The sequence below is a fragment of the Astatotilapia calliptera genome, chromosome 16 (genome assembly GCF_900246225.1).
Source record: "Astatotilapia calliptera chromosome 16, fAstCal1.2, whole genome shotgun sequence".
Taxonomy (NCBI): Eukaryota; Metazoa; Chordata; class Actinopteri; order Cichliformes; family Cichlidae; genus Astatotilapia; species Astatotilapia calliptera.
The window spans coordinates 35,195,454-35,207,736 of record NC_039317.1 but is presented as its reverse complement, the minus strand read 5'-3'; the positions used below and the strand labels follow the sequence as shown (position 1 = coordinate 35,207,736).

Below are 12,283 nucleotides of genomic sequence, written 5' to 3'. Positions count from 1 at the left end.
AGAGGTACCAAGTCCACCTATGAAACTTGGAGTTGCAAATGTTACCAAGGACAGTGTTACTATTGCCTGGACCAGACCAGAATATGATGGCGGAAGCAGAGTCACTGGTTATCTTATTGATGCCCTGGAGAAAGGACAGACCAAATGGGTGAAATGTGCCACTGTGAGGATCTTGACTCACACAATCAAGAGCCTTAGGGAAGGTGCTGAGTACTTTTTCAGAGTCCGTGCTGAGAACCATGCTGGACTTAGTGAACCCAAGGAGATGATCGTTCCAGTTATTGTCAAGGAAATACACGGTATTGTTGCTGTCTTTACTTTAAACTTTTCAGATTACACATATTACATAATGTACATTTCTGACATGCTATGTCTATGTATAATTAATCCTAATTATAATAATTATAATAATCCTAATTTATATAAATGGGCAAGTTTTTAAAAGCTATGGTATTTCCGAAATAATAAACATTATTATTGTTTTACTAAGCTGCCATGTCTTACCACAGTCCTGTGTTATTATTTTTCTTTTCCAACAGAGGCTCCAGAGTTTGACCTAAAGAACTACCCCAAGAATACAGTTTATGTAAGAGCAGGATCCAATCTGACCTTTGAGATTCCATTAACTGGCAGGCCCATGCCAAAGGTCACTGTTTCCAAGAACAATATTGTCATTAAGGGATCCAAGAGGCTGCTGACAGAAGTAACTCCAGATAGTTTAATCATCACCCTAAATGAAAGTGTTTCAGTGGATGCTGGCAAATATGAAATCACAGCCTCAAATGCAGGAGGTACTACCAAGATTTTCATTATCTTCGTTGTGCTGGACAGACCTGGACCTCCTGTTGGTCCAGTTCAGATTGGAGAAGTTGGAGAGACCACAGTGTGTCTGAAATGGACTCCTCCAGAGTACGATGGTGGCAGTCCTGTTACGAATTATGTTGTTCTTAAACGTGAAACCAGCACTCCTGCCTGGGTAGAGGTGTCGACTACCATTGCCAGAAGTGAGATCAAGGTGACTAAGCTGACTAAAGGAGAGGAGTACCAGTTCAGAATTAAGGCTGAGAATCGTTATGGCATCAGTGATCATATTGACAGCAAGCCGGTCATGATAAAGCTTCCATACAGTAAGCCACTTTATCCTGTATCTTCAATTCCAATTCTTCTGTTTTATGAACAAGGCATCTTTGTTAATGTATTCTAACAAGAGTGTGTTCTGTAACAGCTGTGCCTGGACCTCCATCCACACCTTGGGTTAGCTATGTATCTAGAGAGAGTCTCACAGTCTGCTGGAATGAGCCAGTCAATGATGGTGGAAACCCTGTAGTTGGATACCATCTCCAGATGAAAGAGAGGACCAGCATCCTTTGGCAGAAAATCAATAAGACCCCAATCCCAGGAGACCAGTGGCGTGTCACAAACATCTGCCCTGGTCTTATCTATGAATTCAAGGTGGCAGCTGAAAATTCTGCTGGTATTGGAAAAATGAGCAAAACATCAGAAGAAGTGCTTGCTATTGATGCCTGTGGTCAGTATTTTAAGTATTTAATTTTTGCAGTTTTATGCCTTAATTATATGAGCTTACAACTGAAAATCTTTGCAGTTACTTTATTAAACTTTGATCTTTCTCCCTTTAATAACACAGAACCCCCGGCAAATGTTCATGTCACCGAAGTCACGAAGAACTCGGTCAGTCTGGCCTGGCAGAGGCCTCCATATGATGGTGGCAGTAAGATTACTGGTTACAGTGTAGAAAGGAGGGAGGCACCCAGCGGCAGATGGGTGAAGGCCAACTTTACAAACATCATTGAGATGGGTTTCACTGTATCTGGACTGACCCAGGATGAGTCTTATGAGTTCAGAGTTTATGCTAAGAATGCAGTTGGGTCTGTCAGCAATCCATCTCTCATTGCTGGACCAGTGACTTGTGTTGATGCATGTGGTGAGCATATAATCCAAAATTATATGGACATTTATTAATTACTTGTAATAATTTTATTTATACACTTGTATAAATGTTTCTCGTCACAGGTGCCCCAGCTATAGACCTTCCTCCAGAGTACCTGGATGTAGTTCAGTACAAAGCTGGAGCTACAGTTAAGCTCAGAGTAGGAATTATTGCCAAGCCTCTACCAACGATTGAGTGGCTCAAGAATGGAAAGGAGCTAGTAACAACCTCCACTGTGTCTGCTGAAAGCACAACGGACTCTTCTGCTGTTCTGATCAAGGATGCAACTCGCAATGACACAGGTTCATATGAGATCAAGATTAAGAATGTTCTGGGGTCAGCATCTGCAACCATCAGAACTGAAATCCTAGGTATTTATAAGTTATTGATTCTCACATTTCCTTACATCTGAATTCCTAACCAGTTTAAATCCAGACTATAAAGCCTCCATCATCTCATCCATCCATGTTATTTTAATTTTTTATCTTTCCTTAGACAAACCTGGACCCCCAGCTGGCATTATTAACTTCAACTCCATCACAGCAGAAAGAATTATGTTCAGCTGGGAACCTGTGCCTGAGTGTGACCAGGGAGGCTCCAAAGTCACCCACTACATTGTTGAAAGACGTGAAACCAGTAGAGTGGTGTGGTCAACAGTTTCTGAAAGGTGTGAACAGACGTACATTACTGTTGGCAAGCTGGTCCGTGGAAATGAGTATGTATTCCGTGTAATGGGTGTTAACAAGTATGGAGTTGGAGAACCACTGGAGTCAGAGTCTGTCATCGCTAAGAATGCCTTTGGTAGGTTTCACTAGAGTGGCATGGAATCCACAGCAGCTATCCTCTGTGTTTCTTCTTCTTTTTAACACATTTTATTTTTATCAGGCTTTTTTGTCATTAACTTCACTGTTCTGTGATCTTAACATACCTATTGTCTGTTCTTAAAGTCACTCCTGGGCAGCCTCATACCCCTGAGGTGACCACCATTACAAAGTCCACTATGGTGGTGGAATGGGGCAAACCAGGTGTGGATGGAGGCAGTGCAGTGACAGGCTACTACCTGGAGAGACGAGACAAGAAGAGCTTGCGCTGGATCAGAGTTTATAAAGAGCCTGTCACTGACGCCAAACAGACAGTTTATCACTTGACAGAAGGAAATGAATACCAGTATCGTGTGTGTGCCATTAACAAGGCCGGAGAGGGACCGTTTTCTGATGCATCAGACTATTATAAGGCTGCTGACCCAGTTGGTAAGTACACTTAGATTCACAGATTTACCACAAAAGTAATGATTACTAATCTACACTCCACTTAACAAATACATGGTACTTACAGATCCACCAGATGAGCCTTGCAAGTTAAAGGTGGTGGACTCTACCAAGACTTCCATCACTTTGGGCTGGTCCAAGCCAGAATGGGATGGAGGAAGTGAGGTCACAAGTTACATGGTGGAAAAGCTTGTGGAGGGAGAAAAAGAATGGGCTATGATTACCTCCAAAGGAGAGGTTAAAACAACAGAATATGTTGTCCACAATTTAAAACCAAATGTTAACTACTTCTTCAGAGTCTCTGCTGTCAATTGTGCTGGTCGCGGAGAGCCTCTGGAGATGACTGAACCAGTGCAGGCTAAGGACATCCTGGGTAAATTCATTACTTATTGAAAATAAAATAAATCGTGTCTTCAGTGTACAGCATGTGTTTCTTGTTTTGTATTCATGTTGCCCACATATAGTTTCCCCTGTATGACCTTCTATATACTCCCTTCCCAGAGGAGGCCCAGATTGACTCTGATGTTGCCATGAGAACTCACTACATTGTGAAGGCCGGCAAGGATGTTGAGCTGTCTGTTCCATTGAAGGGCAGACCTGCGCCCACTGCCTCTTGGAGCAAGGGAGAAGAATGCATTGACCACGATCCCAAATATGAATTCCACCATTCAGACACAAGCACAGTCCTTGTTATGCGTGAGGTGACCAAGCTTGATACTGGAAAATATACAGTAAAGATAGAGAATGGTGTGGGTGAGCCCAAGACAGTGACTCTGTCTGTCAAAGTCCAAGACACCCCAGCTCAGTGCAGGAACCTGGTCCTGAAGGAGGTGACCCGTGGAAAGGTGACTCTCTGCTGGGAGGCCCCACTTCTTGATGGCGGTGCAGAGATTACTAACTATGTTGTGGAGAAGAGAGACTCATCCAAGAGATCATACTCTATGGTGACAAACAAATGCACAGACACAACATACACCATTGAAGATCTTTCTGAAAAGACATCCTTCTTCTTCCGTGTCTTAGCAGAGAATGAGAATGGTATCGGTGATCCATGTGAAACACATGAACCTGTTAAGGCTACAGAAACTCCAGGCCCAGTCAAGGAGGTTTCAATGAAAGATTCATCAAAGACCTCCATCACTCTCCAGTGGCTTAAACCAGATTACGATGGTGGTAGTATAATCTCTGACTACATTATTGAGAAGAAGGTCAAGAATGAAGATTGGTCATTAGGAGGAACAAGCAGACAGTGTGAGTTTGAGGTAAAGAAACTGAAGGAGCACTCGAACATGTTCTTTAGAGTTGCTGCCAGGAATGAGAAAGGACATGGAGATTTTGTTGAAATTGGACCTATCAAGGTCATTGACTACATTATTACACCAGAGGCAGACCTTACAGAATATCCACATGGTAGCATCAGCATTCGCCTGGGTCACAATGTGCACATTGAACTGCCATACAAAGGCAAACCCAGACCTTCTGTTCTTTGGATGAAGGACAGCCTGCCGCTTAAAGAGAGTGATCAAGTACGCTTCAAGACAACAGAAAACAAAGCCACCCTAATGATTAAGAATGTGAAGAAGGAGAATGAGGGCAAATACACCTTAACCCTTGACAACAAAGTGAACAGGAAATCCTTCCACATCCATGTCATCACACTGGGACCACCATCAAAGCCTGTTGGACCTATCCGACTGGACGAAGTGAGAGCAGAAAGCATTATGATCTCATGGGATGAACCAAATGACTATGGTGGTGGAGACATAACTTGCTACACCGTGGAGAAACGTGATACCTCCCAAAATGACTGGAAGATGGCCTCCTCCAGTGTACAGGATACTCAATTCAAAGTCTCCAACCTTATCAAAGGTGTCCAATACCAGTTTAGAGTGTGTGCTGAAAACAGGTATGGTGTCAGCGAGCCTCTGCTTTCGCAAATGGTTATTGCCAAGCACCAATTCAGACCACCAGGCCCACCAGGCAAGCCGATTGTATACAATGTTACCAACGATGGTATGACCATTCAATGGGAGAAACCTATCTATGATGGTGGCACCCCTATTCAGGGCTATCATGTGGAGAAGAAGGAGAAGAATAGCATTATGTGGCAAAAGGTGAACACTATGTTGATCAAAGAAACAGATCACAGGATTTTGGAGCTCATTGAAGGCCTTGAATACTCCTTTAGAGTCTATGCACAGAATGATGCTGGGTTCAGCCGAATGAGTGATGAGAGCAAACCAATCATGGCCGTCAGTCCAGTTGGTGAGTATTAATTCAGACCATGACATAAATCCCTTTGTTACACTAGAAAAATACAACATGCTGGAAATTTTGCATGTTATGTATAAAATCTGAGAAAAATGTTGTCGGAATAAAAACACTGTGGCAAAGAGTTAAAAGGTGCATTATGCATTTCAGATCCTCCTGGCCAGCCTGATTACACTGATGTGACTAGTGACTCAGTGTCACTGAAATGGGATGCACCCAAACGTGATGGCGGTAGCAAGATTGTTGGATACAATATCGAGAAACGCCAAGGACATGGACGCTGGTTCAAGGCCAACTTGACTGATGTGCACGACTGTCAGTATACCGTCACTGGTTTGGCAATAAATGAACGCTATGAGTTTAGGGTCATTGCCAGAAATGCCATGGGTGTTGTCAGTCCTCCATCCAACTCTTCTGGCATGATTGCTGTCAGAAGTGAAAATGGTGAGTAATAGCAGGAAAGAGCTTGGACAGTGTAGATATTGGGGAAGCATTAAATCAGAGTTTAAAGGGTAAATAGTATAGTTGAAGTCCAATGCTTTTGTTTCCCTTGGTTGCTACCCATGTTTTCCTCAGCTCATTTTTCCAAGAATTACCTCTACATAGCTTACTAAAGCTGCCCGCTGTAAACTAATGCCTTTTTTCCCAAACCAGCTCTTCCAAACATTGAGTTTGGCCCAGAGTACTTTGAAGGTTTGACAGTCAAGGCAGGAGACAGCATCAGGCTAAAGGTGACCATCACTGGACGCCCAGTTCCCAAAGTTGTCTGGTTCCGAGAAGGTGTGGAGATTACAAAAAAGATGATGGACATTATTACAGTTCCTGGATCCAGCACCCTCTTTGTCAGGGATGCTGATCGTTCACACTGTGGGCGCTACACTGTGGAAGCTACCAATGGGTCTGGAACCAAAAAGGAAAACATCCTTGTTCAAGTCCAAGGTTTGCATTTTTGAAAGTTTTCTCCCTATACTTCAGTATCAATATTTACCATTCTATTCATTTGTATTCTAACTTAACTTTCTCACAACTATTTGACACAGATACACCTGGCGAGCCTGTTGGACCGATCACTTTCAGTAACATCTCAGAGGGCAAGTGCAGTCTGTCTTGGAACCCACCAGAGAAAGATGGTTGTTCTGAGATTTCACATTACATCATTGAGAAGCGTGAGACAGCCAAGATTTCGTGGGCATTGGTGTCTGATGAATGTAAGGAGTGCACCTTCCACGCAACCAAGCTCATTAAGACTAATGAGTATCAATTCAGGGTCTCTGCTGTTAACAAGTTTGGAGTTGGCAGACCTCTGGAATCCAGTCCCATCATTGCACAGATGCAATACAGTAAGTTGTCATTTTGGAAGGTTTTAAAAATCAACATATGGAAGTTTTCAAATCTATATTACATTTATTTAGTCATTTCCACTCACTATTAAAATTGTTTCCCCAGCCACTCCTGATGCTCCAGGCACTCCTGATGCAACTGAAGTTACAGGAGAGAGCATCACCTTGTCCTGGACTCCTCCAAAATCTGATGGAGGAAGCCCGATTCATTATTACATCCTGGAAAAACGTGAAAAGAAGACTGTCCGGTTCTACAAGGTGATCACCAAGAAGCCTATTACTGACTGTGCACATAGGGTTATCAACCTGACAGAGGATATGGAATACGAGTTCCGTGTTATGGCTGTAAATGATGCTGGTGTTGGAACTCCTAGCAACATCTCTTTACCCATCAAAGCCGCTGAGCCAAAAGATATACCTTGCGCTCCATCAGTGGTCTGTGTTTCGGACTCCACCAGTACCTCCATCAGTTTGGAATGGACCAAGCCTGCTGACGATGGAGGCATGGAGATTCTTGGCTACATAATTGAAATGGTGAAGGGAGAAGAGGTGGAATGGAAGAGAGTAAATGAGGAGCTTGTAACTGAAACAAATTATGTGGTGACAGGTCTGCAGACAGGGGCTGAGTACAAATTCCGTGTTGCAGCTGTCAATCATGTGGGTAGAGGTGAAGACAAGGAAATTCCAGAGCCTGCTCAGGCAGTAGATAGGCTAACAGTGCCACAGGTAGATATTGATGCTGCCTTTAAGCAGACACACATTGTCAAAGCGGGAGGTTCAGTGTGCTTGGGCATCCACTTCAGAGGAAAGCCTATTCCTACTGCCACTTGGGTGAAGGAGGAAGGAGAGCTCAGTGTCATGTCAGAGGTAACAACTACTGATGGTTACAGTTCTCTGAGCATTGAAAACTGCTCTAGAAATGATACTGGCAAATATACTGTAAACCTAGAAAATTCCAGTGGTAGCAAGGCTACTACATTTGTTGTAAAAGTCATGGACACTCCTGGACCTCCAGAGACTGTTGCCTTCATGGAGGTGACCAGAGGCTCAGTCACACTTATGTGGAAATCTCCTCTTAATGATGGCGGAGCCAGAATCCATCACTATATTGTTGAGAGGCGTGAGGCTAGCCGCCGCACTTGGCAGCAGTCCGGTAGCAAATGCACACAGCACTACCTAAAGATACAGGACCTGCTGGAAGGAGTGCCATACTTCTTCAGAGTCTCAGCCGAGAACCAGCACGGTGTGGGTGAGGCATTTGAGCTGACTGAGCCTGTCATTGCCACTGCAGCACCATCAGCTCCAAAGAGACTGGATATCCTCGACACCACAGACAACTCTGTGTCACTAGGCTGGCTGAAACCAGAGCATGATGGCGGTAGTCGCATTCAGTGTTACGTCATTGAAGCTAGGCCAAAAGGTACAGACAAATGGGTAGTTGTTGGCAACACCAAAAATCTGACCTATGTTGTCGAAAAGCTCAACAAGGGTGATGAATATGACTTCTGTGTGAAGGCTAAGAATGAAGCTGGTTATAGCAAGCCCAAGGAAACTCTGGCTCCTGTGCTGGTCAAAGAGCCTCACATTGAACCTGCTGCTGACCTCAGTGAAATCACCAACCAGCTCATCACATGCAGGTCTGGAAGCACTTTCACCATCGATGTTCCAATCAGTGGCAGACCTGCTCCTAAGACCACCTGGAAGTTGGAGGAAATGAGACTGAAAAACACAGACAGAGTCTCAATCAAAGTTACTAAGGACAGAACCAGTATCTCAGTTAAGGAGGCCATGAGAGGAGATGGTGGGAAATACCATCTGACTCTGGAGAATGTGGCAGGAACCAGAACGTTTACTATTGAAGTTAATGTCACAGGCAGACCCAGTCCTCCAAGTGGACCAATAGAAATCTCATCAATTACTTCTGAGTCCTGTGTTGTTAACTGGCATCCACCAGAAGATGATGGTGGCACTGACATCACCAACTACATCGTAGAGAAGCGTGAATCTGGCTCAACGGCCTGGCAGCTCATCAACTCCAGCGTGAAGCGCACCTCTCTCCACGTCAGTAACCTGACCAAATACATGCAGTACACATTCAGGGTCTCTGCAGAAAACAGATTTGGTGTCAGCAAGTCCACTGAGTCTGAGACTATTGTCGCTGAGCATCCTTACAGTAAGTGTTACTCTATAATGTTACTTTTGAGCTTATGAATTTATAATATTCATTTCCATCCTATTCCATAAGATTCTTATGTTGAACTTGAATAAAACAGCAATACCTAATTTCTGATCACAGCACCTGCAGGTCCACCGACAAAGCCTATAATCTTTAATGTCACTGCTAATACAATGACACTGCAATGGGAGGAGCCCTACCATGATGGTGGAAGCAAGGTGACTGGTTACTGGATTGAGAAGAAGGAAAGGAACAATATCCTGTGGGTGAGGGAGAACAAGATCCCTTGCTTTGAGTGCTCTTACAAGGTGGAAGGTCTGGTGGAAGGCCTGGAATATCAGTTCAGGGTTTATGCCATGAACAGTGCTGGACTGAGCAAAGCTAGTGAGGCCTCAAAGGGAGCAGTTGCTCAAAACCCTGTTGGTGAGTTTAGTATCACACCATGAAGAGTTACTAAATTAATATGTTTTTAGACAAAAATGTCTGACAAACATTGTTGATTTGTTGTTTAGATCCACCGGGTAAGCCTGAAGTCACCAACGTAACAAGGACCACAGTATCCCTGAAGTGGTCGTCTCCACTGTATGACGGTGGCAGTCCAATTGTGGGCTACATCATTGAACGCAAGCCATACACGTTGACTGGCGAGGGCCGCTGGCTGAAGTGTAACTACACCAACGTGACTGACAACTTCTATACTGTTACTGCGCTGGGAGAGGGAGAGCCCTACGAGTTCAGGGTTATTGCCAAGAATGCCAACCAGGTCTTCAGCAGACCCTCTGAGTCCACCGGCTCTGTGCAGTGCAAAACTGACTTTGGTAAGATTTGAGACCATGACACAGTTTCATCAACATGCCACAAAATAAATTCACAGTAAAATGAAACTTGTGTTTTCTGCTAAATCAGTGTAAGCAATCAAACCGAGTCCCCAAAAGTTGATTCTGTTCATCTGGACGTTTTCAGTGGGAGAAACATTTTGTCACTCATCCAGGTGACTCCTTCAGTCTCAGCTGACTGCAGGTTTCCCCAATCTTATAACCAGTACATTTGACTCAGTGGTGCTAGTTTCAGCCATTATGCAAATGTACTGTTTATAAGACAAAACGTTTCTCCTACTGAAAACGTCCAGATGAACAGAATCAACTTTTGGGGATTTACTTACCTGGATGATTGAGCATGCATCAAGACAACCAAACCAAGACCAAAATATTTTCAAGACATGTCAATTCAGTTTAAACAAAGTTTCAAAACCCTGTACTTCATAACCACTTGACAGAGCCTCCAAAGGCCCAGCTTGACAGCAAGCTGCTCTCTGAAACTGTGATGGTCCGGGCTGGTTCAGACCTGGTTCTGGATGCTGCAGTGGGTGGAAGACCTGATCCTAAGGCTTCTTGGTCCAAGGGTAACAGAGAGCTGGACTTGTGTGAAAAGTACCACCTGCAGTATACCCCGACTAGAGCCATGGCCATCATCAAATTCTGTGACAGAGATGACACTGGAAAATACATCCTCACAGTCAGGAACGTAAGTGGAACCAAAACTGCAGAAGTCAATGTCAAAGTGCTTGGTGAGTGGCTTTTTATTTTTAACCATTTATTTTAATGCATTCACAAATTACACTGGACGTGTTAATTTTGAACATCCTAGCATCTAAGCATTCGTACATCTGGCTTTCTTTCAGACACACCTGGAGTTTGTGAGGGCAGCATTGAGATCAGTAAGATAACAGAGGAATCCTGCACTCTGAGCTGGAAGCCTCCTCTTGAAGATGGTGGTGATGACGTCTCTCACTACATTGTGGAGAGGCGTGACACAAACAGACTTAACTGGGTAATAATGCATGCCGAATGCAAGGAACTGACCTGCAACATCACCGGGCTGATGAAAAACACAGAGTACCTGTTCAGGGTGCGGGGAGTCAACAAGTACGGGCCTGGAGTCTGTCTCCAGTCAGAGCCCATGGTCGCCAGAAACACCTTTAGTAAGTATAACAGCCACATCCTTATGAAACAATACCTAGTTAGTTACTGACATCATCGTACAATCCGAGCGCTGCTCTTTTAAATGTTACACAAAAAACTACAAGAGAAACCCACAAGTACTGGTAGTACCAATACACATTCATTTCAAGTTTTCAATCAGACTGGTGATCGGTAACCAGATTTTCTTTGTTTGACAAAGACTATCTGTAATACATTTCCTAATTCCTTCACCCACATTAGGTCTGTTTCAGATTTCCAGGATTGAACAGTGTGGGTCAGAAAATGCCCTGGCATCATAAAGTGTGAGATACAGATGCTGTTAAACATTTGGCAAACGAGGCGAGAAGTAATTTAATCTCATATAGTGGGAAAAATACAGTCTGTGAACACTGAATTACATTAGAGTATGCTGACCATTCAAGGTGATAGTTTTGGTATTTTTCAAACTTTTATTCACACTTCACCTCCCAGTCTACCCAGAATACATCTGAAAATGCACCATTCAAGTTTTGCTGGATGGTGTGAAGTTAAAAACCCAGCTTCTTAAAGAAGGACAGTAAATGTCCCGACAGTTTAAGGAGCTGTGTGATGTTTTTGCTGTGCAGTGGAGTCCTAAACAACTATGCCTATGTTGTAACAGGGTGCAGGCTTAAATGTCCACTGTAGTTGTTGGAAAGCACTGAGGAATGCTGAACTGATAACTGAAAAATGTTGAGATACTAGATAGTGCAATCATTTTTATGGTATTAATGCATCCCACCACTGAAAGAGGGAAGTCTGTTTCATTTTCCTGTCCCAGAAGTATTTCTTTTTTCTTACGCTAAACAAAAGTAAATGGAGATACAGAAGCTGTCAGGTTTGTGCCTCCATATAATCAAAAGGTTTTTGATGTATTTTGATTTGCAACAATAGTTACTCTAGATTCTTTGTAAATTAACTCTGCATCACCTGTCATCTCTCCTGCAGCTGTGCCATCTCCTCCTGGTGCTCCAGAGATCCTGGCATCAGGAAAGGACTTTGCCACCATTGAGTGGCTGAAACCAGAGAGCGATGGAGGTAGCCCATTGATCCATTACTTAGTCGAGAGACGTGAGAGAAAGAGTGCTCGCTGGGTGAAGGTGAACAGAGATGGTGCTCACTTAGACACCACGCTGAAAGTGTCCGGTTTGACTGAAGGCAACATCTACCAGTTCAGAGTGACGGCCATCAACAAGGCTGGAGAAAGTGAGCCCAGCGAGGTTTCTCTATATGTTGTCTGCAGAGTGCCAACATGTAAGTCGAGTTTGTTCAGTAACAAA

General features: G+C 43.7%; 1 protein-coding gene across 6 annotated transcripts in view; it reads left to right on the top strand.

Annotated features, from left to right (window-relative positions):
- The window catches only part of LOC113007498 (titin-like), a 175,484-nt gene that overhangs the window by 147,282 nt on the left and 15,919 nt on the right, over positions 1–12,283 (top strand). For all 6 annotated transcript variants that reach the window (XM_026144120.1, XM_026144123.1, XM_026144122.1 and 3 more), the window contains 18 exons: positions 3–299; positions 540–1,127; positions 1,226–1,528; positions 1,646–1,942; positions 2,032–2,319; positions 2,444–2,749; positions 2,896–3,198; positions 3,284–3,589; positions 3,718–5,481; positions 5,638–5,931; positions 6,142–6,426; positions 6,528–6,827; positions 6,934–9,000; positions 9,124–9,426; positions 9,516–9,821; positions 10,280–10,570; positions 10,685–10,984; positions 11,952–12,257. In XM_026144120.1, coding sequence (XP_025999905.1) covers positions 3–299; positions 540–1,127; positions 1,226–1,528; positions 1,646–1,942; positions 2,032–2,319; positions 2,444–2,749; positions 2,896–3,198; positions 3,284–3,589; positions 3,718–5,481; positions 5,638–5,931; positions 6,142–6,426; positions 6,528–6,827; positions 6,934–9,000; positions 9,124–9,426; positions 9,516–9,821; positions 10,280–10,570; positions 10,685–10,984; positions 11,952–12,257 — 8,904 coding nt within the window. The remainder of the gene's footprint in view (positions 1–2; positions 300–539; positions 1,128–1,225; positions 1,529–1,645; positions 1,943–2,031; positions 2,320–2,443; positions 2,750–2,895; positions 3,199–3,283; positions 3,590–3,717; positions 5,482–5,637; positions 5,932–6,141; positions 6,427–6,527; positions 6,828–6,933; positions 9,001–9,123; positions 9,427–9,515; positions 9,822–10,279; positions 10,571–10,684; positions 10,985–11,951; positions 12,258–12,283) is intronic.